The 25,519-nt window shown below is 37.5% G+C and overlaps 1 protein-coding gene across 33 annotated transcripts in view; it reads left to right on the forward strand.

Moving 5' to 3' along the window:
• MAST4 (microtubule associated serine/threonine kinase family member 4) overlaps nt 1–25,519 on the forward strand; it is a 632,749-nt gene that overhangs the window by 563,970 nt on the left and 43,260 nt on the right. For all 33 annotated transcript variants that reach the window (XR_013158026.1, XM_077117360.1, XM_077117394.1 and 30 more), the window contains 6 exons: nt 1,049–1,124; nt 2,513–2,722; nt 8,358–8,459; nt 10,838–10,970; nt 18,792–18,859; nt 21,144–21,229. Coding sequence is in view for 32 of the 33 variants with exons in the window: in XM_077117360.1 (XP_076973475.1) it covers nt 1,049–1,124; nt 2,513–2,722; nt 8,358–8,459; nt 10,838–10,970; nt 18,792–18,859; nt 21,144–21,229 (675 nt within the window). In the remaining variant the exon portion in view is untranslated. The remainder of the gene's footprint in view (nt 1–1,048; nt 1,125–2,512; nt 2,723–8,357; nt 8,460–10,837; nt 10,971–18,791; nt 18,860–21,143; nt 21,230–25,519) is intronic.

The following is a 25,519-nucleotide window of genomic DNA, read 5'->3' on the forward strand; positions in this document are numbered from 1 at the left end:
GGTCCTTCTCTGAACGGGAGTCAGAGCAGTGCATCTTCTTGTCCAATGCAACAGGAGATCTTGAGGGTGCAGAACTGAGAGATTTGAATGGAGTAAGATCTTAGTATAGAGTATAGCTTGTTGGTTAGGTGTTCTGTTGAATTACCAAAGTCTACTGAGAAGGATTTTCCCTTTGTTCCTTTCCTCTTTGTTTGGTATCATAAACTGATAACTAAATATAGTCACATTGGCTAATTGTGTTACATTATTAAGAAATATGGAATAAAAGACCAATTTTTACTACTTCCTCTAGAACCGCAGTATGCTACTGTTCTACATGGGTGCCATTTTTGGTTTTATGAGAGGAGTTCCTAGGATATCTCCCTACAAGCTGGATCTCACAGAAATATAATATTCACACTGAAATTGCACAACTATATACCACTAGAAAGAAACATGATACTATTGAAGTAAATAAAGAAAAATCTGCAACGGTTGTATGCCTCTGTCTCATATTATACATAATACCTACCTCAGCACCCCAAATAAATATAGGCTAGAAAATTGATTTCAATTAGGATACCTGTGCTGTGGGAAGCTCTCAGACTGCTTCAGGGTACGTGGCAGAGCGCAGGTGTACGATAAAAAGTGTGAAATTATACTGTTAGATGTGTCCAGGATGTTTCAGCTTGCTTAAATGTAGCTACCGATTTGGTTTTACATTGCAGTTCATTAATTGGCTTACAGAACTGTACAATCTCATGCTAAATGCAGAGTAGAAATCTTAATTTCAGAACATTTTCTGTGCAAGTGTGTATTGTATCTATAATTATTTTGCAACATTCCTCTTCTTGAGCTTTGTTTTTGAATCCCATGCAGGGAATCTCTGTGTCTGTGGGTCTGTATGTGTGCATGCGTACTAATGACTGATTTTTTAGTTTATTACCCAACATACTTTTTTTATGAAGGTTGTACTGTATTTTTCATGCCACTTGTTGTTTATAAATAAAAAGCTTATTTTCATTCCATGCTGTGACAAGTTTGAAAGGGTAATTTGCTTTACTTGCAGTCCTGGACGTTCTCCCGCCTGCTGTGACCATGAAATAATTATGATGAACCATGTCTACAAAGAAAGGTTCCCAAAGGTAATGAATTGAATTTAAGATGCCTAGTATCTAAACAAATAGGCAGCATAGGTTTGGAGTTTGTGAGGTGGTTTTGTTGTGGAAAGTAATGGTACAATCCAGTAATGAGTTCCAGAAAACAGCATCAAAGCTTTTTTAGAAAGAGGAAGCAACTAAAATTTTTAAACTAAGAACTACTGAGAACTAGCTATTCTCTCTGTGTGCTGAGCTGGCTCCAAAGCGAATCCCCTGGTGGTGTAAAGCACACTGGGCAGGCCTCACGAAGGATCCGCTTTGAAAGGCCTGCTTGTACCACATTCAGTGCCTGCTGCTGTATTCGCAGGCAGAGACCCTTTTTATCACTCAGAAGCCTATAATTCAGTGCATCACAAAAGGTTTTTTAACCCCCTCCTCCCCTTTACTTTTGAACTGAGCCAGAGAAGAATTGTGCAGGGATGTTGCCAAACCCCCTGGCAACCAAGAACCCTGGTCTGTTCCCTCGTTCCCATCCCCTCGCTTCCACGCCTTCCCCACCAAAGTGTTTCTCCGTGGTTGTCAGAAGAGGATCTCGCCGTGGCACTCCTGCACCTCCCTCGCCACCTTTGCTGTCCTGGACGAGAGAACAGAAGGAAAGCCTTGGTTCCATAGATCAGGAGTACAGTACTTCTTATTTTCAATGAACCAATATAGATGCCAATGATTAAAGTGGTTTTAGCTATTTATCACGTGCATTTATTTACCAGGAAAACAGATGCTGACTCTAGTTAACGTTGGTTAAGATTTTAGTGGGAAGCAGGAAGGAGGAAGAGGGAATCTCTCTATGTAGACAATCAATTTCAGAAAGGAGTAATGATTATTAGGCAGTAGGTGATTACAAAGGCTGAAATAAAAGTAGGAAAGGAGCTTCTTAATTTTGATTTTACACATGGGATAGGTTTTTGAGGTAAGGATGAAGGTGATAGAAGATGCTTGCTCACACTGCAATAAGACCTACCCAAGAAAACAAACTGTTGGCTGGCCGTGTGGAACTTGTGGCAATAGTCCTGATTTTTGACTAGGTAAATACATAAAGAACTGTTTGGTATTTATGCCAACCCATCTGAAAGAGCCCAAGATCTGAAAGGAAATCACACCAAGTCACAGCTATTGTTTGAGTTATCTGAAGAAGGTTACATGGCCATTTTACATTTGACAGAACCTAGAAAAAAGGAAAGTGATTTTCATCTTGGGATAGTCAATTTCCCTTATATACCTCAAATACTTTTTCTTTTAACTTTAATTTCTAGAATTTTATTAAACTACTTGTAGAGTTCTCTGAAAATGCTAGATAGGTGTGGTGATTAGGCTGTCCATGTGTGTGTTTCCTTGTATTACATCTGTGTATGTGTGTGTGTGTATCCTCTAAATAGGCCACGGCTCAGATGGAAGAGCGTCTAAAGGAAATCATCACCAGCTACTCTCCTGACAACGTCCTTCCCCTAGCAGATGGAGTACTTAGTTTCACTCACCATCAGATTATTGAACTGGCTCGAGACTGCTTGGATAAATCCCACCAGGGTCTCATCACCTCACGATACTTCCTTGAATTACAGCACAAATTAGACAAACTGCTACAGGAGGTACGAACTATCCACCATGTAAAGGTTTCTGGTCTGTTTTGTTTTTCCCCTGAAAATAAATTATGAGGACATTTGCTTAAGTTGTTACCAGGATATGGAGTTCATATTCCAGGGAAGCAATGAAGAAAAAAAAAATGGCTACATACTCTAAATTGATTATGGTCATTATTTATAATAGCAGGAAGTTAATGTGATCACCTTTACAGAATCCTTGGGACCCAATAATCTATGAGTCTAGAATAAGTATATTGTGAAGGATTTGGAAGCAGTGGTTTCCCCACCTGCCCTGAACCATAAAGTTATTAATTACCTGGGGGTATGTGCGTTATTTGATGACGCTGCTTAGTTTCTAATATTGGGAAATGCTCAATGGAAAATTGCTGGTTTCTTCCAAACCATGTGTCCTATTCATTAACTTGCTTGGCGCTGGGTAGTAAATGGCAACTTACATTTTCATTAGTGTCAGTTCTTCTAAGAAAATATCCGATTTCCAAAATGACAGATAAACACAGCCCCAGTCTAGGACTAACGTATCAGGGCAGCTCCTGATGACACTCAGGACAGAAAGCCACCAGGTGGGGTGGGACAGAATCCATGCCTAATATTGATCTTCTGACTGAAACTGATCAGCCGCAGCCTGCAAGTAAAACCTATTTAACCTGTACGTTTGGATATATTGCGTTTCTGTGTCTCCTAGGGCATAAGTTATGCACATGTAAACACAATTTAGATGGTTTTATCTCAGCATGAATATATAAATAATTGTGTGGAACTGAAAGGAAATAAGCATCCTGGTTTTCTAGAAATCCATCTGTCCTTGCCCCTGCTGAATTTCACTCTGGCAGGATGAGAAGATTCCTTTCTGGCTAGCAGCCAATTGTTTTCTTCCCTTTTGCATCCAAACTTCCCAACAGAGTTTTCTAGACTTTGTCCCTGTTTCTCACGTTCCAGCCTACTGCAGTCCACTGAAACACTGACCCAAAGATAGTCGAGCACATTCTGGTTTGGGTTTCAGTTTCGTTTGTTGTTGGTGGTTTATTTCCAATCTGTCGTCGACCAATTCTCTTATAAATTAAACTAAAGTGTGTATAAGTTTCTAGGAAAATGACCGTGTCGCAGCAGTGTGAATTGTATTTAATCACCGAGTGATAACGGCTCATGGGCTGGCCCCCCCAGTCTTCAGACCACAATCTGAGTATGAACTTCATGTGGGCAGGGATGTTGCCTATTTTGTTGGCTGAGAATGGTGTGTGACACATCAAAGTATTCAATAAATAGTTGTTGATTAAATGGCTTCTGACTTCCTATCCCTGAATTCATTGGTGATTTCTTACTGTCATAGCCATCCATTGATCCGTTGCACGTTTTATTGGAGCAGGCCTGTTTTACTGGAACATTATTGCATTTGGTGGTGTTAAAACCTTCTTTCTCTCACCCCCCGCCTTCCCCCAAGACACTCGTATTCTTGGTCCTCTTTGACCTTTTCTTCTCTCTCTCTTTTTTTTTTTCCTTTTTTTGCATGGGCAGGCACTGGGAATCGAACCTGGGTCTCCGATATGGCAGGTGAGAACTCTGCCACTGAGCCACTGTGACCCACCCTCTTCTCTGTCTCTTTTAACACGTTTTCTAAAAGTTCATTTTCCCTCTATTTCGTCTTTGGTCCACCACTCCTTCCACTCTCTCCTGTAGTCTCCTTGGCTGTCTTAGATTAAACTTCTGTGGACTCTAATAACTTCCAATCTGTATCGCAGATCAGCAGCTCTCAAATTTCAGATTCAGGTGTCTGCCTGCACACTAAATGTTTTCCACCTGGACAACCCAACAAGGCAACAGACTCAACCTGTCAAGGTGGACTCACCATTTTCTCAACCAAACCTGTTTCCCTTGCATTCTTTGCCTCTATCATTGGTCCCACCATCTCTCAGTCACTGGCTAGAACTCTGAGTCATTCTGAACTCCCTCTTTCCCCCCACCAGGCAACCACGTGGCTGTCATAGTTTACTTCTTAAATATTTTTCCAACTCTTCTCTTCTGCTCTACAAGCACTCTCTAGCTCAGGCCTTCATTCTCGTGGGTCTGCCTCCCTCCAGGTCTAACCCTCACATCCCTGTTTCTGTGCAGCTTCCAGAACATCTGCCTTGTACTCTTCGGTGGGTCCATTCTGTGTACAGGTGAAAACCATAGAACGGCACAAGGGGCCCACAGCCATCCCCTCTTTCTCAGTGCATTTAACCACAATGCGATGTCATGATCCATTTGTGGGTCTCCCTTCACCATCAGATAGTGGGCTTTTTGAGGAACAGGAATCACATCTTAGTTATCTCTAATTTCCAGTGCCTTGCACAGCACCTGGTGTTTGTCAGTTCCTCAGTAACTATGGAAGAAAGGAAAGAAAGGAGGACAGGAAGAAAGAAGGAAGCATAGAAGAATATACATTTACATGCATACCAAAGCATTTAATCTATTATGATTTTCATCAAGTAATCTCATTCTGCTGTTCCCTTTAATCAAATCAGCTTCCAGAAGGTGCTGGAAACACTATACATATTACTATTTATGAGAATACCTTGAGAAACATCATTTGTTAAATGGTGTGTTTTGAACAGAAGAGGCAAATCAGAGAAGAACTCTGTAGTCGGTCCCTATAAGGATCCCACCGTAATTACCAGCTTTGTTCTGTGTTATCATTCATTCATAGGCATTCCCTGAAATGGTTAGAATTGATATCCAAACCTAATACATTGAAATCCCTCACTTAAGGCCCATCCTCTGCCTTTGGGGCAAACTCACCCTCTCCAGGGGCATGGGTGGGTCCGCTGTCCTGGCCCGAGGCTTCTTGACTCCAGACCTCAGCCTCCATGGTTTTGCCTCTGAGGTTATTTTTCCTCCAGTGTGTCCCTTCTCTGAACCCCCCAGTCCAGACTGGCAGGGGCTCTGTCTATACAGGTCCCACAGCACTCTCGTCGGCTTTCTATGCAGTAGCCTCGGATCATGCCCATCAGACATAAGGAGTTTCCACAAACTGTATGGCTTGTGGAATGGCTCTGTATGTCAGACTTGGCAGATTGTTTCATGGCACTAGAAAAAAAAAAAAAAGTAAGGTTTCAGCAACCATCTGAATTGGCTGTAGAATGGATGAAAAATCATTGGTTTTTAGAGAAACTTTTTTTGGGGGGGAACAGAAAAGCGTGTATCCTTGTAGCATAAAAAGGTCATTGTTGGATGAGAATAAGAATGCTTTCTTGTATATCTTCACAGATAAACATTTTCCTTTAGTCCTTTTGTGAAAATTAAACTATCTTCAAGTCTTTCTGAGGTTGAAGACTAAACTGTACTGGGAACATTTGCCCTTCGTAGATAGAACAAAGCTTGGGGACTCGCTTTGGTTTCCCTGTGATGCAGTTGTCAGCTCCCAGCTGTGACATTCAGTGTCTGGTGAGCCAGTCTCCCAGCCACTTTACCCATTGTCAATATTTTGCTTAACCCAAGAGGTCTGAGATGATTTAACGGATGTCTCTTTAAAGTCTAGAGGTGTAAGTCAATTCCAGATGAATGCTTTTATGTCTCAATCCATTTTTTCACTTAGGTGCATTTGACCAAAGAATAAAATACATAGGAAGCTATAACCTACTCTCAAATCTGGGTCACAGTATTTTTTATAGTTGCCAATACTTATAATACAACACATACAGGACATCCATTGGCGATTGCTGCCAACAACTAGGAAATAATTTCTCTTCTCATGCTAATTTTGTGATATTTTGTTTGATATTGTTCTTACAAAGCTACCCCTACCTCTACCTTCCAGTAACTTCTGTAGATAAGATATTGAGCTAACTCGTTTCATGTCTTGGCCTTTGTTGTAGCTTATCATTCTTAGAAATAAGAAGTGGGATGAAATGCATAAATTTAAAGTTTTTTAAATGGAATTTTTATAATCTAAATGGACTTTTACATTTAAGGTAGAGAGTTCTCTTTTCCCTTTGGAGAGACCATCCAAAGTTGTTCAGACATTTTCAAGTTTTCTATAGTTCATTAATTTACAAAACAATAATTATTATAGTAAGAATAAACTTCATTGTCCAGCTTAAATTGTCAACCTAGAAGTTAGGTATATTTGTGCTTCATCTTTTAGGTTTTCTGTTTTGTTTTGGTTGCTGCTAAACTATAAATAAGCCATATTAACTATATTTCTTGGCATTCATTGCCTCATCCAAAATCTGTTTTTGTTAATGACAAAAATTGGAAAGAAATTGTAAAGATAGTTTAAATATTTGATCTTTCTATGTGTATATGTATTTTATATATGTAGTTTTACATATGTATCCTAGCATTCTTACTGGTTACTCATGTCTATAGTTATATTTACCACTTGATTTTCTTTGAACATGTTCTGTTCTACCATTCATTATTCACCAGTGGTCATTTTCCCTACGTTTCTTTCAAATATTAGCAGTTTTGGTTTTGCCTGTATGGTTTCTGAATCTGTATTTTGGGAAATTACCTTTGTTTTCACAGCTTAAAATCAGTAGACAGAGTACTGCTAAGTGTAATTATTTTTCACACATTGGCCTGTGTGGGGTGGTTCGTGGACGAGGCTGGTTCTTGTTACTATAAAACACCTTCAAGAATGCTTGTAAATGTTTATCACTGTGGCTATGAAATTATATTTTATTGCACCAGCATCACCCTAATATATGTTTTTTTTAATCTTTAGAGGAAAGTAAATCATAAAAATTTACAAATTAAGAAAGCCTAAAACTAAGTATGTGTAGAGATTTAACATTAAAACTTTGGTTTTTATGCCTGCCTTCATACAGATTTATCTTCTTTCAATAAAATGTCATTGGAAATAAAAATGCCTATTAAACCAAACTTTACTCTAGTAAATTTCACTTGTAGGCAATATGTAAAATATTTAAGTCAGTTCACTTTCACTTTTATTGATTGAATACTTTGAAAAGTATTGTTCAAAATGTGAAATTCAGTGCATATATATATATATATATCCAAATATAAATATTATCCAGCTAATATTTGAAATATGCATCGCATGTTTTTTTACATGTTCTGAAATGACTAATTTATAGATTAATCGTATTGTACATTTGAAATATATTTTGTGTATGTGTTAAATACCCAGGATTACAAACACAGTCCTTCACTGTGTTGGTCATTTCATAGATTTAAGATGCTCATCTGGAATATCAAGGCCTCTAAACAGCTGCCCACTCTACTTGTACCGTGTACTCACTGTGCCATAAACGTTTTGCCTCCTTCTTTCATGCTTCACTTTCATGAAAAATTATGTTTTTAAAAACATATGAGTTTTAAAACAGGTTTTTGAAAAGTTTTTTTCAAAAAAAATAGCTAATAGAGTCACTTTGTAGAGACAGAAATTTAATAGTGTCCATTTATGTAGAAATAGTGTCTATCAATTGTGCCAATCTTTAAAAAGTATTTTCTAAACCACTTAATTTTTAAATATTTTTAAATTATTATTTCTTAAAATAATTTTTTTATTATTTAAATTTTTACTTGTTTTTTAACTATCTAATTAGTATGCTTTGCTGATTTTCTTTTCCGTTTAAAGGAACCGCTCTGTATCATCCTTCTTTTCGTTCCTCTCTCATAGGCTCATGATCGTTCAGAAAGTGGAGAGTTGGCATTTATTAAACAGCTTGTCCGAAAGATTCTGATCGTCATTGCCCGCCCTGCTCGGTTACTAGAGTGCCTGGTAAGTTGCTCCAGGAAGTGGCTTATTATTTAACATTAACTCTGGGAAGGCAGAATGTAGTAACCATCAGCAAGCTCCAGTTTCATTCATCTTCAAACCCAGCGGTGAATAGGAGGAGTCGAGAGGCACTGCAACTTGTGAATGTTTTAATGACATCCAAAAGTGATTTCTTTTTCTCTAACTATTTAAAATCATAACTCTAGGGCTCGGGTGATATTAAGTGATAGTCATATCACATTCTGGTCAAACCTAAAAGATGATCATGAAATATGCTTGAGCTTATCTCATAATCACTTTCTGAAACAGCTAATTTAAAATCCTTTCTGAGCTTCCCTTTGGGGGGGTTGCCTTGATGTGGAGGAAGAAAAATCAGAGAAATGATGTTTTTAAACTGACCTTTGGTTACAGTTGTTATTTATCTTTGAAATACAGCACATTAGAAGTAAGTGCTAGCTAGGAACCCCTTTTGGAAAATGCAATAAAGCCTCCTTCAGTCTTGGTGGGTTGGAACTTTCAGAGATCAGTTCATTTTTTCAGTTATATTTTCTTTGACCAGTGATCGTTCTCCTGTTTTGATTTTTTTTTATTTTCTCATTTTGATTGAGATATCAGTCAAAACTGTGAATAAATATGAAGCTATGAACATAAGAATTGTTTTAAGGTGCTTAATATAGCATCATAAACTTACTTTTATGTTCTACTGATGAATGTTTATAATACCTTACACAGCACAGCTTTTCAGAAATACGCACACACACACATCCATAGATGCATAGATATGTACATAAATGGTTATATTGCTTTCGTATTTTTGCCCTTATTTTAACATTCATAATTTTTTATACTAGTGAAATGTTCACCACCCCATAAATGTATACCAATCCATTTTGAGACATATTACAGGGAAAATTTTGAGTAGAAAGGTACAGGAGTGGTGAGGTCAGACTTTCCATCAATGCTCAGGATGCTGGACTGAATCATGGAATTAAAAATTACTACTTGGCATTAAGTGTCTCTGGAAGGATAAGGAAAAAAAAAATACCGTGCATGCCTCTGGGGAGACCTGTAAGCTAGTGAATGGGATAAAAGGGAGACTTACTATTTACTGCTTCTCCTATTATACCTTTTGAAATTTGTACCATATGCTTGTACTTCCTACAATTGTTTAATTTAGGAAAAAATGTCCTCTGGCATGAAAAACCTGTTTGTCCAGGCAGCAGCAGATGTTGCCTAAAACAGAAAAGGAATAATTTTTATAGCAGTAACACATAATCAGAAGAGAAAAATTAGAAGTAGATCCTCTCAAAGATAGAAATCTTCAAGTAGCTTTGAAGATCTGGTTGCTTTCAGTACTGTTTGAAGGTCAAGTGAAGCTGGAGTTTCAGAGTGAAGGGAGGTGTTTCCCCCGTCGAATGGCTACTATGCCCAAACTTGCTTCATACAAACTATACATTTGTATGAAGAACACTGAGTAGATACATTGATTTGATTTTACTTCCTTTGCAGTAAGTAGTTTTGTATGGCCTTTAGAAACTCTTGTGTAATTCTTAGGAGAAATACTGATATTCCAAAGTAGCCTAATTTGGGCATTAATCAAAATGCAAAACAATCTTGGGAAAAAATACTTGAAAATAGCAAGTGTGATTTAACTCTGTAAGCATATTGTCTACAACACATAACCTTTATGGATTGCCATCTAGAGTGATGTGATCCTTAGGATTTTAATTACATACTAGCAGCAAAGGCATGCCCCCAAAATAAAATAATGTGGGAAAAATGTAGGATCAGAGTTTTAAAGAAGTGATTGGAAATATCAATTTCATATTTTTCTTATTTCACATCTTCACATTATGTGGATATTATTAATAACTGAAGTTTAGTGTTCACTGTCAAAAAGAAATACTAATTTGAGGTACCTTTGAAATAAGAGAGATTTCCTCAAAACCTTTGAGAAAATATGTATCCTGACAATACTACTTTTGTGGTTAGTTGGGCGGGAAAAGAACCTAAGTCTTCTGGATGAGGTTCCCAGATTTTAAAACTCTGCTAAAAACGCACAGTTAAAAATTCAGTCCTGCACATTTGCAGTGAGACAGGTAGATTGATGTGAATGGAGCATCGTACCTTCCAAGTTGCATTAAAAAATGAAATGTTTATTATCTTGGGGTGTCCAAGTGCATAAATGAGTTGATTTTTCCCTAAAGCTTGGAAAATGAAGTGAGAATTATAAACTTTTTAAAAACCGTTTGCTTCCTGTTATGCATAAATAACCCACAACCATGTATACCCAGCAATTTGGTTATGAATGAGATTTGTGTAATAAAATCTCAGAAAATTTTGGCTCAAACAAGTATCCATCTGTGTTTGTCTTCTGCTAGGAATTTGATCCCGAAGAATTTTACTACCTACTGGAGGCAGCAGAGGGCCATGCAAAAGAAGGACAGGGTATTAAAACTGACATTCCCAGGTACATCATTAGCCAGCTGGGGCTCAATAAGGATCCTTTGGAAGGTGAGTGCCTCCGCTGGGCTGACCTTATACCATGACTCATATAGAAATTAGTGGCAAGTCTTCTTTTTTTTTTTGGGCTCAATTGATAATTCCCTATTTAGAAGCCAACTGTGAGCTGAAAGAATTAGCCATAAGCTGAGTCTGGAGGAACAAATGAATATGACCCATTTTGTGTTTACCTATAGAGTACAAAGACAGAAATGCTAGAGGCCTGTCTGCCTGAGAATGCCAGAGTGTCCCAGAAGTATTTAGGTTTCAATCTTCTCAGGGTAAATTTCCCCCCTTGCAAAGCTCAGTTGGGTTCTTTTCCAGGGCACTTTTAACTTTGAAAATGTTGCTAAAGAAATTAATTATCATTAATTTTTAAATGACATTTAAACTTGAAGTAATTTGGGAGAAATAGTACTGATTGTAGATTGCTTTAAACTGGGAGCAATAGCGGTGGGTATATTTTTGCTTATTTGTTCCAATAAAGTATAAAAAGAGTAATACAGGAGAGCCAATGAAAGAAGTGTTTTTGAAGCTTGTAAATGCATTTATGTTTGATTTAAATGAAATGTAGATGTAATTATATTAAATACAGAGAATAGAAATCACCCTGTTAGGTTTTTTTTTAAATCTAGTATTAGTAATCCACCTCTCTCTCTCCTCCCTTTTTCTGTTTATTGTTGGTTGAGGTTGTCATTGAAAACACTTAGGTTATATACTGCCTAAAAAGACTCAAAAACCAATCATAGAATCCTCCATTCAAAACTGTCTTCCTGATTCATTGAACTGGATTTGCAAACAGTGTTTATCTTGCTAAATTGTTTGTAATGGTGGTAAATGTTGGCACAGAGAATTTTTCCTTCTAAAGCCAGGAAACCTGGTGCTTGATGCCCTGCTCTCCCATTTTCCCCTGCTTTGTTTGCTCTTATGGCCGTTGTATCTTTGCTTCCAGTGAAATGATGCATTCATTACTGGGAGATAATGCCAGATAAATTTATACTGTACTGAAAGCAATACCACAACAGATTCATCACTTATCAGAGACTGGTGGCTGCTTTGCTGAAAAGTTCCCTGGGGAGAGATTTTTCCCCCATGGCTTTTAAATTACCACCTTTACCTTTTTGAATCATGAGTCTTCAGAAATGGTTTAAATCAATGAAATAAAAAGGGCAGATGCTTAATGGTATTTAGATGAGTTTTAAAAATCTCTTCAGGCATTACAAAACGATGCCTTAGCTTTCTGCTTCAAAAGCTCACTCTTGGTTCCATTCCATTACTACCCACTGCTTACAAATAATATGTATTTGCCAGATAATAGTTATTTAGCAGAAATTCTATTTAAAACAGAATGAACTTTTAATTTGCTTTTTTATTAAAGTAATTGGAGTAAGGGAGCTGTCAAAGTATATTACAGTGACTCTTCATGCTGATACAGTAAAGGTGGTGATATCAACGCTTGAATTGTAGATTGAGTGAGCTCTTTACAGTTTTCTTACCTGCCAGTAAATATCCCTGCAGCCTGAACTCTGGTGAATAATCTGAGGCCCATATATGTATCCTACAGAAACTTAAAAGAAAAAAATAATAGTGACTGACAGGTTTTGACTTCAGGAATTGTATCAGTTTGCTAGAGTTGCCATGACAAATTAACATAAGCTGGGTAGCTTAAAACAACAGAAATGTTTTCTTTTACTGTTCAGCAGTTGAGAAGTCTGAAATAAAGGTACTGACATAGTTGGGTCCTTCTCAAGGCTTTGAAGGACAGAACCACCCCGTTCCTCTCCTCCTAGCTTCTTGTAGTTGCTGGCAATCCTTGGCAGTCTTGGGCTCTTAGATGCACCATTCCAATCTCTGCTTTCTCCTTATATCTCTGTCTCTGTCTTCTCTTCTTATAAGGACACCAGTCATTGGATTTCAGGATGGTTCATCCAGAATAACTTCATCTCAAGATCCCCTAAATAGTTGTATCCACAAAGACCCTTATTCTAGAAGTCATATGCTGAGGTTCTGGTTGGCCATGATTTGGGGGAAACACTTGCCAACCCCTATTCTAGTACAAGTTATCACTGGGAGTTGTGTTTTTAATCTCTTGACCCAATTTTCTTTTTTTTTTCAATACAGTATTATTGAGATACACTCACACACCATACAAACCATCTGAAGTATACAATCACTGGCTCACAGTATCATCACGAAGTTGTGCACACATCCCCATGATCAATTTTGGAACATTTTCATTACTCCAGAAAGGAAATAAAAATAAAAAAAAAAAATAAAACCCAAATCCTCTCATGCCCTTTAAGCCTCCCCCACCACCTACCCATTGACCCATAGTATTGGTGTGTTGACCCAATTTTTTTGATTCAGATCTGAGGATATTTTTATATCCACTTGTAATCATTTAAAATGTTACTTCAAAACCTTGAAAATTGATTTTTATCTAAGGACAACACTCCACTGTGTTTTTTTTTCATATCCGTTGTGCATAATCACCCTCTTAAAAAAGATGCGTATATTATAAGAGCATAAATACATGAAATAAGAACCTAATAAATAATTTTAGAGGCAAAAAACATGTAACTAAAATTTCTAACTTTTTATTCGGCATGTTCAGTTTTGAAAAGTTGAAAAATGCAGGTAATGCAAAGAAAGTACAAATTACCTATGATTGTACTACACAGAGATACCTAACCCATCAAAAGTTTGGAACAAACTCTTTCATGCTCTTTTTTTTTTTTTAAGATGAAAATGAATGGTAAAATGAATTTGGTTTTCTCATTTATTTATATAAACTCAGGGATGCTGTCCAGTGGGTCTCTAATCTGGACCACATGGCAATGCTTAAAATGGGGTCAACCATGAGGCATCCCACCCAGGATGAACTACTTAAAAGACATAATTAATAATAATAGTACACATACTAGGCAATATTTAATGAGCACTTAGTTTTCATTGGGCAACATGCTAAGTGCTCTCCATGTGTTGTCACAGGTAATACTCATAAAAGCTCTGAGTTATAAACAATATTGTCCCCAGTGTACAGGTCAGGTCAGGAGCCTAGACCTCAAACAGGTTGAAAGGTCACCTGGCTAATAAGTGCTGATACTGGTGTGGGCACAGTGCTTTTCAGTTCCAAACCCCTCTCTCTCTCTTATTGTTTTTTTTAAATTAGAGAAGTTATAGGTTTACAGAAAATCATGTAAAAATTACAGTGTTCCGGGGCGGGCCGCGGTGGCTTAGCGGGCAAAGTGCTTGCCTGCCATGCCGGAGGACCTCGGTTCGATTCCCGGCCCCAGCCCATGTAAAAAACAAACAAACAAACAAAATACAATAAAACAAGAAAATGTTTAAAGATGTTTCCCTTTCTTCCTTCCTTCCTTCCTTCTCTCTGTCTTTCCTTCCCTTCCTCCCTCTTTAAAAAAAAAAAAAAAAAAAAAAAAAAAAAAAAAAAAAATTACAGTGTTCCCATAGCCCCTCTATTGTTGACTCTGTGCATTAGTTAGTTGTTACAGTTAATGGAAGAATATTAAACTATTACTAACTGTAGTCCATGGTTTACATTAGGTGTATTTTTCCCATACTATTATTAACACCTTGTCATAGTGTACATTTGTTATGATTCATTAAGGAACTGTACTTGTACCATTAACCACAGTCCATTGTCCAAAATAAGGTTCACTGCATTATACAAACCCGTGTTTTATCTTCTAACTTTCATTCTAGTAACAAACAAACTCAAAACTTTCCCTTTCAACTACATTCATAAACATAATTCAGTGTTGTTAATTATCCTCAAAATAATTTGCTGCTATCACCACCATTCATTTCCAAACATTTACCATCAACCTTAATAGAAATACTGTGCAAATTAAGCATCAGATCCCCATTCTTTACCCCCATTCTATCCCATGTTAACCTATATTATAGATTCTAACTCTATGAATATAGATTCTAACTCTATATTTGCTTATTATAATTAGTTCATATCAGTGAGACCATATAATATTTGTCCTTTTGTGCCTGACTTATTTCACTCAACATAATATCATCCAAGCCCATCTATGCTGTTGCATGCAACAGGACTTCATTCCTTCTAGTAGCTGAATAACAAAATTCCATTTTATATATATATATACACACACACCACATTTTGTTTATCCATTCATTGGTGAATGGACACTTGGGTTACTTACATCTGTTGCCAATTGTGAATAATGTCACTATGAACATCAGTGCACAAATCTCTGTTCAAACCCCTGCTTTCAAGTCTCCTTGGTATGTAAGTAGCAGGATTGCCAGGTCATATGGCAGTTCTAAACTTAGCTTCCTGAGGAACTTCCAAACTGTATTCCACAGCAGCTGTCCCATTTCCATTTCCACCAGCAATGAATAAGTGTTCCTATTTCTCCACATCCTCTCCAAGACTCTTTGTTTTCTGTTGTTTCCTAGTGGCCATTCTAGTAGGTGTAAAATGGTGTCTCATTGTGGTTTCAATCTGCCTTTCCCTAATAGCTAGTGATCCTGGGCATCTTTTCATGTGCTTCTTAGCCATTTGTATTTCTTCTTTGGAAAAATGTACATCAAATCTTTTACCCATTTTTCAATTGGGTTGTTTGTCTTTCTATTGTTGAGTTTTAGGATTTCTTTATATATTCTGGATATTAAATCTTGATTGGATAATTGGTTTCCAAATATTTTCTCCCATTGAATAGGTTGCCTTCTCACTTTCTTAACAAATTCCTTTGAAGCCCAAAATATTTCAATTTTGAGGATGTCCCATTTATCTATTTTTTTCTCTTATTGTTTGTGCTTTGGATATAAGGTCTAAGGAATGATTGTCTACCACAAGACATTGAAGATGCTTTCCTGTATTTTCTTATAGGATTTTTATGGTTCTGGTTTTATATTTAGGTCTTTGGTCCATTTTGAGTTAATTTTTATGTAAGATGTGAGATAAGGGTTCTCTTTCATTTTTTTGTGTATGGATATCTGATTTCTCTCAGCACCATTTGTTAAAGAGACTCTTCTGTCCCAGTTGAGTGGCTGTAGCAGCCTTGTCAACTACCAATTGGCCATAGATGTAAGGGTCTTTTTCTGAAATCTCTGTTCAATTCCGTTGGCCAATCTATTTGGCTTTATGCCAGTACCATACTGTTTTGACCTCTGTAGCTTTGTGATGTGCTTTAAAGTCAGGAAGTGTCAGTCCCCCAGCTTGTTCTTCTTTTTCAAGATGTTTTTGGCTATTCAGGGCCCCTTACCCTTCCAAAAAAATTGATAATTGACTTTTCCACTTCTGCAAAGTAGGCTATTAGAATTTTGATTGGGATTGTGTTGAATCTTTAAATCAATTTGTGTAGAACTGATATCAACAACATTTAGTCTTGCAATCCATGAAAATGGGATGACCTTCCATTTATTTAGGATGTCTTTGATTTCTTTTATCAATGTTTTGTAGTCATTTTGTGTACAAGTCCTCTACATTCTTATTTAAACTTATTCTTAGATATTTGATTCTTTCAGTTGCTATTGTAAATGGATTTTTTCTTGATTTCCTCCTTAGGTTACTCATTACTAGTGTATAGAAACACTACCAATTTTTGCATGTTGATTCTGTATCCTGCCACTTTTCTGAACTCATTTATTAGCTCTAGTAACTTTTTTTTATATTTTTCAAGACTTTCTGTATATAGGATTATGTCTTCTGCAAGTAGTGAAAGTTTTACTTCTTCCTTTCTATTTTGGATGCTTTTTATTTCTTTTTCTTGCCTCACTGCTTTAGCTAGAACTTCTAGCATAATGTTGAATAATAGTGGGCATTCTTGTCTTGTTCCAGATCTTAGAAGGAAAGCTTTCAGTCTTTCACTGTTAAGAATGATGTTAGCTCTATGTTTTTTCATATATGTCCTTTATCATGTGGAAGAAGTTTCCTTCTGTTTATATGTTTTGAAGTGTTATCAAGAAAGGATACTGGATTTTGTCAAATGCCTTTTCTACATCAATCGAGATGATCCTGTGGTTTTCCTCCTCAATTTGTTAATGTGATATATTATGTTAATTGATTTTCTAGCATTGAACCACCCTTGCATATCTGAGCTAAAACCCACTTAATCATGGTATGTAATTCTTTCAGTGTGCTGTTGGATTAAATTTGTAAGCATTTTGTTGAGTAAAAATACTCAACTATCTATATTCATAAGAGATATCAGTCTGTAATATTCTTTTCCTGTAGTATCTTTTTCTGGCTTAGGTATTAGGGTGATGTTGGCCTCAATAGAATGAATTAGGTGGTGTTCTCTCCTCTTCAGTTTTATGGAAGTGTTTGAACAGGATAGGTTTAATTCTTTCTTGGAAAACTGAATAGAATTCACCTGTGAAGCCATCTGGTCCTTGGCTTTTCTTTTTGGGGAGGTTCTTGATGACTGATTCACAATCTATTTTTGTAGCTCATCAGGAGAAATCTGTTTCTTCTAGAATCAGTATAGGTTATTCACGTTTTTAGTAATTTATCCCATTTCATCTGCGTTGTCTAATTTGTTGACGTATAGTTGTTCAAAATATCCTCTTATGAATCTTTTTCTTTCTTTTTTTTTTTTAACATGGGCAGGCATCAGGAATCGAACCCGGGTCCTCTGGCATGGCAGGCAAGCATTCTTGCCTGCTGAGCCACCGTGGCTCTCCCCTTTTTATTTCTTTGAGATTAGTAATTGTCCCCCTTCTCATTTCTGATTTTATTGATTTTCATTTCTTGTCTTTGGCTGTCTAGCTAACGTTTTGTCAATTTTATTGGTCTTCTCAAAAAAAAAAGAAAAACTTTTGGTTTTGTTAATACCCTCTATTGTAATTTCTTATTCTCAATTTCATTTATTTCTGCTCTAATCTTTGTTATTTTCTTTTCTTCTGCTTGCTTTGGGATTAGTTTGCTGTTCTTTCTCTAATTCCTCCAGGTATACAGTCAGGTCATTGATTTTAGCTGTTTCTTCTTTTTTTAATGTAAGCATTTAGTGCTATAAATTTCCCTCTCAGCACTAACTTTGCTGCATCACATAAGTTTTGATATGTCGTGTTCTTATTTTCATCCCTCTCAAGACATTTACTCATTTCTCTTGTAGTTTCTTCTTTGGCTCACCCACTGATTTGCTTAAGAATGGGTTGTTTATCTTCCATATATTTGTGAATTTTTCAGTTTCAGAGTAGTTGTTTCACTCAGCTCCTGTCTGTTTACTCACATTTGGGAAGAGGAGTGAGTCCTGGAGCGCCCTCCTCCACCATCTGCCCTGGAAGGTCCCTCTCCAGGCTTCTCTCTTAACCAATACCGTTACTTCCTCTTTGTCAGATGACAACGTCTTAGTTTACTTGGAGGTTTATCTCTCAGTGGCTCTAGACGACCTCTATAAGATGAGGGCTCACTGTCCACAACTTGAGAATCATCTCCAAGCTGTAGTCATTATCTTGGCTGCACAGCAGTATCTGGGAAGACTTGCCTCTCTTGTCTGATTATCAGCAGAGTCATTGCTCCTCAAAGTCCTTCTCAAGCTGTAATATTTGCAATAGCCACTGATCCCAGCTAGCTGGAGCAGAGCTCCTATGTCTAGGTATTCATAAGGAATGGAAGCCCAGGAAGTTCGTGTAATGAGCAGTTTCAAAATGTTAGTTGCTGGTTCTTGTCATTTTCACTTAAGATTTTCCCAGGGATACATGGGAATATAGGATGAAATTATTTTGTGTTGTTTTTAAGATTGGGAAAAGTATTTTCTTGTGTTTCTACTTAAAATGCCTGCCTAATTGTAGTTGTCTTATTTTATTTATTTATTTTTTAATTTTTTGTAAACTTAGAAATGGCACAGTTGGGAAACTATGACAGTGGGACAGCAGAAACACCAGAAACAGATGAATCAGTCAGTGTAAGTATCGTTTTTGATGAAATATGATGTTGGTTTTTCTATTTATTAGCATCTGTAAGTTTTGGCTGTTACTTTATTTGACAAATATTTATGATGCTTCTACCATTTCAACACACTAGGCATATAATTTTTAGTCCCTTCCCCCAAGAGAAACAGAAATTAATACAAAGAAATCACACAAAACATGCAAAAGTGATCAATGTAAATATGGTCTATTAAAGAAAAGGACTACATGCTATGAAAGCATAACGTAAAGAGGTTTACCTTAGTCGAGTGGGTCCAAAATGACTTTCCAAGTAAACGGTGGTTGAGCTAGGATGTGCGCAGTTCCTAGGAAGAGAAGACTGGGAGGGGCAGAGGGGACATTCCAGGACAAGGGAACATCATGGGTAGGGCCTTAGGACCCAAAGAAACAGGGTCCACCTGAGAGCCTAGAGCGAGGGAGGCCATAAGGGGAAGGACTGGACATAAAGTCCTTGTGGCTCATGTTTGTCAGTTTTCTCCTTTTTCTTAAGAGCAATAGGACACTGTTGAGCTTTGGGGGAAGTATATGTGTATGTGTGTGTGTAAAGGGTTGGGGGAGAGACAATCAGAGTTATGGCTTGAAAAAAATCACTATAATATAGAAAGCAGATGGAGTGGGTGTATGATCATAGGGAAGCAGTTCAGAGACTGCTCCAGTCGTATAGGTGAGAGGTGGTGGATGCTGGTGCCATTCTCCCTAATTGTGAACACAGGAGAAGAACCAGGATGGGCAGCTGTGTAGCCTGGTAGCTACGAATCCAGACTCTGGAATTAGATTGCCTGGGTTTGAGACCTGGCTCTACCTCTTACCAGCTGGGGGATCTCTTTGTGCCTCAGTTTCATCATTGAAATAGATATAGTCAAGGATGATTAAAGATTTAATGAGGTAGGTCATGTAAAATTATTAGAACAGACTACATACTAAGTGTTAAATATATGATAGCTATTTTTGTTATTTTTATTAATGCCTTAAATTTGAATTTTTAAAATTGCTGTAATTTTGATTGTGATGAGACAGAAGTTACTTTGAAATGTTCAGTAAGAACTATCCAAATAGGTTGTTCAATAAGAACTATCCAAATCTGGTATCCCTTGGCAAATGGAAGAAGGGTTTTGGTGGAGGCCTAGATGACTTAAGGAGTCATCCGTGGGCATGAATGAGATCATGGCTAGGGAAGAGAGCATGAGGCAGGAGACGGGTTCAGAGCCTCGCTGTCCACAGCAATGGGAGAGCAGTCATAGTGCAGCTGCTGAATAAGTCAGCGGTTCCAGTCTCAAAGCCCGTTTTCTGAGATGGGACATTGGCAGGTGGTGGCTAGGCCCAGGTCATGAGGCTGGCGGTCAATGGAAGTAGAGGAGAGAGAAGAGGAGTTGCAGAAGTCAAGAAACCCAGAGGCCAATGCGTTGGATGAGTTATCTGGGTAGACCCTGAAGTCATCTTGGATAGTGAGAAAACGGGCAGAGGGCAAGGTGGGAAGGTGCCCAGGTGAGTGGGACGGAAGGGTCAGCTAATGACAGCACATGCAGATAGCAGGTGCCTCGGAGCCACACAGTCTCTAACAAAAGGATGCAGAGAGGCCAAGAGTAGTCAAGACATTTGGGTGGTGAGAGAATTAAAACTAAAAACCACTTTATTAGAGCCTATCCTTTGAGCTATATATTTTTTTAAAGAGCTGATTTTTTGAGAATTGCTATCTTAACCATGGTAAAAGTTATGGTATGAAAGTAAAGGAAGGCAAGAGTTCTAACTTCGGTCATTCCATTCACTGGCTGCTACTTTTTTCAAATACGAGAGGCTGCCTTGGGGATGGCACAGACATTGCCTCTGTCAATGCCTTGGTCAGGGACAGAAAGGCCTCTCGTCCACCAGCCCACGTGTGGCCCCTCCAGAGCCCACTCTTTTGGGGCTAACTGAAACCGGAAGAAGGTATGATATGTTTCACTTAAATTTCAAAACTTTAAAACACTAAATTGAGGCCAAGCTTGGATAGTTTACAGAGGAAATTAAAATCTGATATCCTTATCTCCTAGAAATGTGGGTTTGCTTAAATGAAACTGAGCCAGTGTCATGAAGAGCAGTTTGTCGGCATTACTAAGAAAGATTGAGCTTTAACACAGTCTGACAGGTTCCTTTGGCTAGAGCACTGCACTTCAGCATATTAAGGAGCAAAGCATAGCATTCATGAATTATTTAATCTGCTATTAAAATGAGTTTCTCAAATTCCAAACTCTCTTTTAACTTCCATATTTTGTTTCCAAGAGCCCTAATGCTTCCCTGAAACTTCGAAGGAAACCTAGGGAAAGTGATTTTGAAACGATCAAATTGATTAGCAATGGAGCCTATGGGTGAGTACTTTAAGAAAAGTAATATAACTTCACTTTTATCTTAGGCCAAATATATGTTATGTAGGAACTTTATTTTTCAGATCATCACTCCTTTCTTGAGGGGTGTCATATAAGCCAAAATGATATCTTATTGGATACCCATCAGAAAACATATTCAGTGACTAGAAGGAGTTATTTTAGAAGGATGGAGAGGAAGAAGATAAGAAAAAATTTATAAAGTAAGGGAAATATTTTATATACTCCTGCCTCTGACTCCCTGATTCTGCCCTTTAGGGTTCAGAAGTACCTGACTCTTCTTCGTATGTGCATGCATTGTGTGGGTGTTTAACACATGTATTATGCTGAATGTATTTATTTAATACATGATGTTGTATAATTACTCTATGTAATATATACTAAGTAACATATCATTTAATGTGTGTCATATTATTTGAAATGATGGCCAGTACTCTCCATCTGACCCCAGAGTTGACTCTGTGAGAGAAGCATTTACATAAGAAGGTGGGTTGGAAAACTGAGGGTAATACGTTTCTTTTACTCTTTCTATTACCCCAGGATTTTTAAAAAGTGAACTATAGGCTATAATATGATCCTAATAGTAGTGCCCCTTCCTTGATCTGTTTTTATAGAGACATGATTCCTTTCTCATGGCATAGGGTCAAGAGTGACAGGACCATTCTGAGTCGTTAGTAAATAGTTTGGAAGGGTAATTAATGCACAAACTATTTCCTGACCCATTTTAGACAGCCATGGAACTTCAGTTTAATTAAATATTAATCCCAGTTCCATCTGCATGTGAAAAGCCATAAACAATCCAACAGACATTTATTGCCATTTATCACACATATGAGCAGATGAGATAAAAGCTATTTTTGTTGTGCCACGAGGGATGTTCCCCCTTCCTTTTTTTTTTTTTCACCTGTAATATTTTCCACACCATTAACTTAGTGAAGAACTTAAACATGTGTGAGTGCTTTCCATGACTCACTGATTTGTTTTCAGGATTATGTCAAATGGCATATTTCTTGACGTGGTTTATAAATGCTTCCCCATGAAATATTTTTGCAATATTTTAATTCTTTTGAGGACCTCATTGAAACTTTCCTATGCAGGAAAATTTTTCTAGCATGCAGTTGCTTGTGACTTTTGTTTGTTTTTTAGTTCTATTTAGTTTTGGAGATAATCTGAGGATCTCTTCCTTCATTGGGGAGAAGAATGAACTTTGATTTGATGGGTCTATGGGTTTGAGCACGCCTAGATTTTTTAGCAGTGTAATTCTGGGATAAGATTATCTGTGAGAAACTGCTTACATGAAACTTGGGCGTACATCTTAGCAGTATTTGGAATTTTAATTGGTTGAGCAAACTAATTTGTAGTACAATTAAACAACTGTATAGCCGATGAGGTGTATCACACTTTGGGGAATGATTGGGAATATACAAGAAGTTAAACAAGCTGTGCATCAGTAAACTCCCAGGACACAGGCCAAGTCATTAATGGGCTCACAAGCTGCCTGTGTGAGACTCGACTATTCAGCCAAACCTTTTTTCCCCCCTTTTGCTCTTCCCAGAGTCAGTCTCTCATTACATTTACAACTGATTTCCTCTGTTTTCCATTTGTAAGTCGAATGGAGCTACACCCCTTGAACACCCATTCAGGATGCTGATTGGAGGCTTATGTGAGCTGGTTGGACAGAGGAAGCTCTCTGTGGGTGGATGAACTTCAGAAATTAGAGACTTTCTCAGGCACGCTTGTCACAGAGCCTAACAGTCATGCCGGCCACTTCTCAAAACATGGTGGTGCTGAGGACTAACTCTTGTTGGAAGCGCTTCTACTTGTTATACTAAAGCACATTCCATCGTTTTCTCAACATCGTACTTAGTGACAGTCCATGTTGTAAGGTGATTTGCCAATTCGGTGAATGTAGATTTCCTACTCTAACATGTTCCAGATCCCTGACTGAGCCGAACATCACTTTATGCCACCTGAGCCCATTGTGGAAAGTCAGCATTTACTGTGTGCCAGGCCCTGTGCTAGTTTCCTTATTGTGCTCTCTTCTCACAAGAGCCTGTGTGGATTGAACAATGATACAGCTGTCACAATGTGACTCTGTGATTGTGAAAACCTTGTGTGTGATGCTCCTTTTAACTACCATATCAACAGAAGAGTAGAACATATGGAATAAAAATAAATAAAAGGGGGAACAAATGTTAAAATAGGAAAAAAAAAAAAAAGCAAAAAAAGAGCCCGTGTGGTAGTTGATGTTATTTCCACTTACACGCGAGGAAGTGGAGGTCCAGAGACGTAGTTACAGGTACTCTGATTCCAAGCACAGACCCTCTTCCTTCCACCCCATTCTTACAACTTTTAACCGTCTTAATTGAGGTATAGATGTCCTCCTTCCATTGAGCGCTTCCTCCTGGATTTTTAAATTACAGCTGTAAATATTTTCAAAAGATTAAATTGACTTAAAATTTTAAAAGTGAAAAAACTAAATTTGAATGGTACAAGGTTTCTTCCCCATTTTGCTTTTCTTTCTGACATCGATGCACGTCTTTTTCTTTTACCCCTCCAAGGAACAGGGGCATTTATCTGAGAGATTCACCTGTGCAAGCTGATGTGCGTTCCTCTCCACCACACTCCCCAAGCCTGATCCCCTCAGCTTTCCTCTAACACACGCATACTCTCCTTCCCACCTGCAGTTTCACAAGTGTAGATTCATGTATTGGCTGTGATTCAGGCATAATTTTATATACATTAGATGTTCTGGCTTCCAGTAGGGCTGATTCATTCCGCTCTGGATCCTGTTACCAGCGGATGCCATATCCCCCCCACCCTCCCACACCTCAGTTCTGCTCGGGAGGAGTGAAGCTTAGCCCAGAGAGAACACGGATCCCTGTTTTCCCTCCCCCCAAATCGCCTCCCAGCCTTGGCTTTTCCTATTTCTTGGGGAGATCAGTGTAGAAAGCAAGACTGAGCAATCTGCTCAGAGAAAGGGACCAGAAAGAGAAGTATGGGGCCAGGTCAGTTCAGTCAGTTTTATAACCTGGGAAGGTTTACAGTTCTGCCTAATGCTGTTAGACATCTATCTCTCAACACTGTCTGTCTGTCCCTCCTTGGTTTCTTTTCCTCTCCCTGCCTCTCACTCTCTGTTTCTCTGCTGACTTAAGTACCTTTAGAACATCTGTTGACATACAGAAAAGAAAAAAAAGGTATGTGAGAGAAAATTATCACTAAATAAACAAATTGCAACATTAAGAATAATATTCCCAAAGCAAAAAAGAATTGTAAAAAACCCAAGAACATAAAACCATACAAACAAGCAGCAAAAACAACTCGGCTACAGAAAAATGCAAACACATTCCTTCTGCAACTTGATCAAGATAAATGTCCGGAGGCAGTAATATCTCAGACTACGAATAAGACTAATTGCAGTTGGTTTAAGTAAGTTTCCCTAAAGACGGATTGATTAAATCTCTCACAGCAAGGGAAAGCAGAAAGTCAAATCACATTTTATGAATTGCAAATCTGAAAATAGAGACCAAAGCCATCTTTTTTACATAGTGTCACAGAAAGAGCAAGTCAGAATGAGTGTCAAATTGTGTCTGAGATATCTTTCTCTTTTACTCTTTCATAAAACCATGTCCAACTCTGTTCTTCCTCCACTTTATTATCCTCAAACATATCACTGAGCAGTTATTTATATAAAAACCAGTGATACTTGGTTGAAAATCAGAATGAGAACCTTCTGATAATCTAAGGTGAAAATCACAATATCATATGTCTAAGAATACTCAGCACTAAATTTCCTTAATTTGAAATATTAAAGAGAGATATAAAAAATAAAATTTATTCCACTTAACTATCAAGATAGACAAGTGATTTTGTAAATGTACTGTTTTTTTTCTTTTAAACATTTTGAATTTTAAAGTCCATTTTTTATACATAGATTTTCTATGTTAAAAAGTCTCTATGACTATTTGTTTACCAGTGTTTGTTTTTAAGAGGAGACTGTTATATTTCTGTTCTTCTTTATCTCTATCTATACTGTCACCTCATCTGATTAAGGACAACTCAGTTTTCTTTGGATTCTTGCTTTTACCCAATCAGTAACTAGAAGAAGAAAAACACAGTTAGAGCTTTTAATCTGATGCAGAGAGAGCAGGTAGTTTAATGGTTAGTTTTAAAAGTTGGCCAAAGTAGGAAATCATGAAAAAGATACATACTTTAAACATTTTAATAACACATATAGGTACATATAAATTTACTGCTTGTTTAAGGTCAGGCCTC

The sequence above is a fragment of the Tamandua tetradactyla genome, chromosome 9 (assembly GCF_023851605.1).
Source record: "Tamandua tetradactyla isolate mTamTet1 chromosome 9, mTamTet1.pri, whole genome shotgun sequence".
NCBI classification, from domain to species: Eukaryota; Metazoa; Chordata; class Mammalia; order Pilosa; family Myrmecophagidae; genus Tamandua; species Tamandua tetradactyla.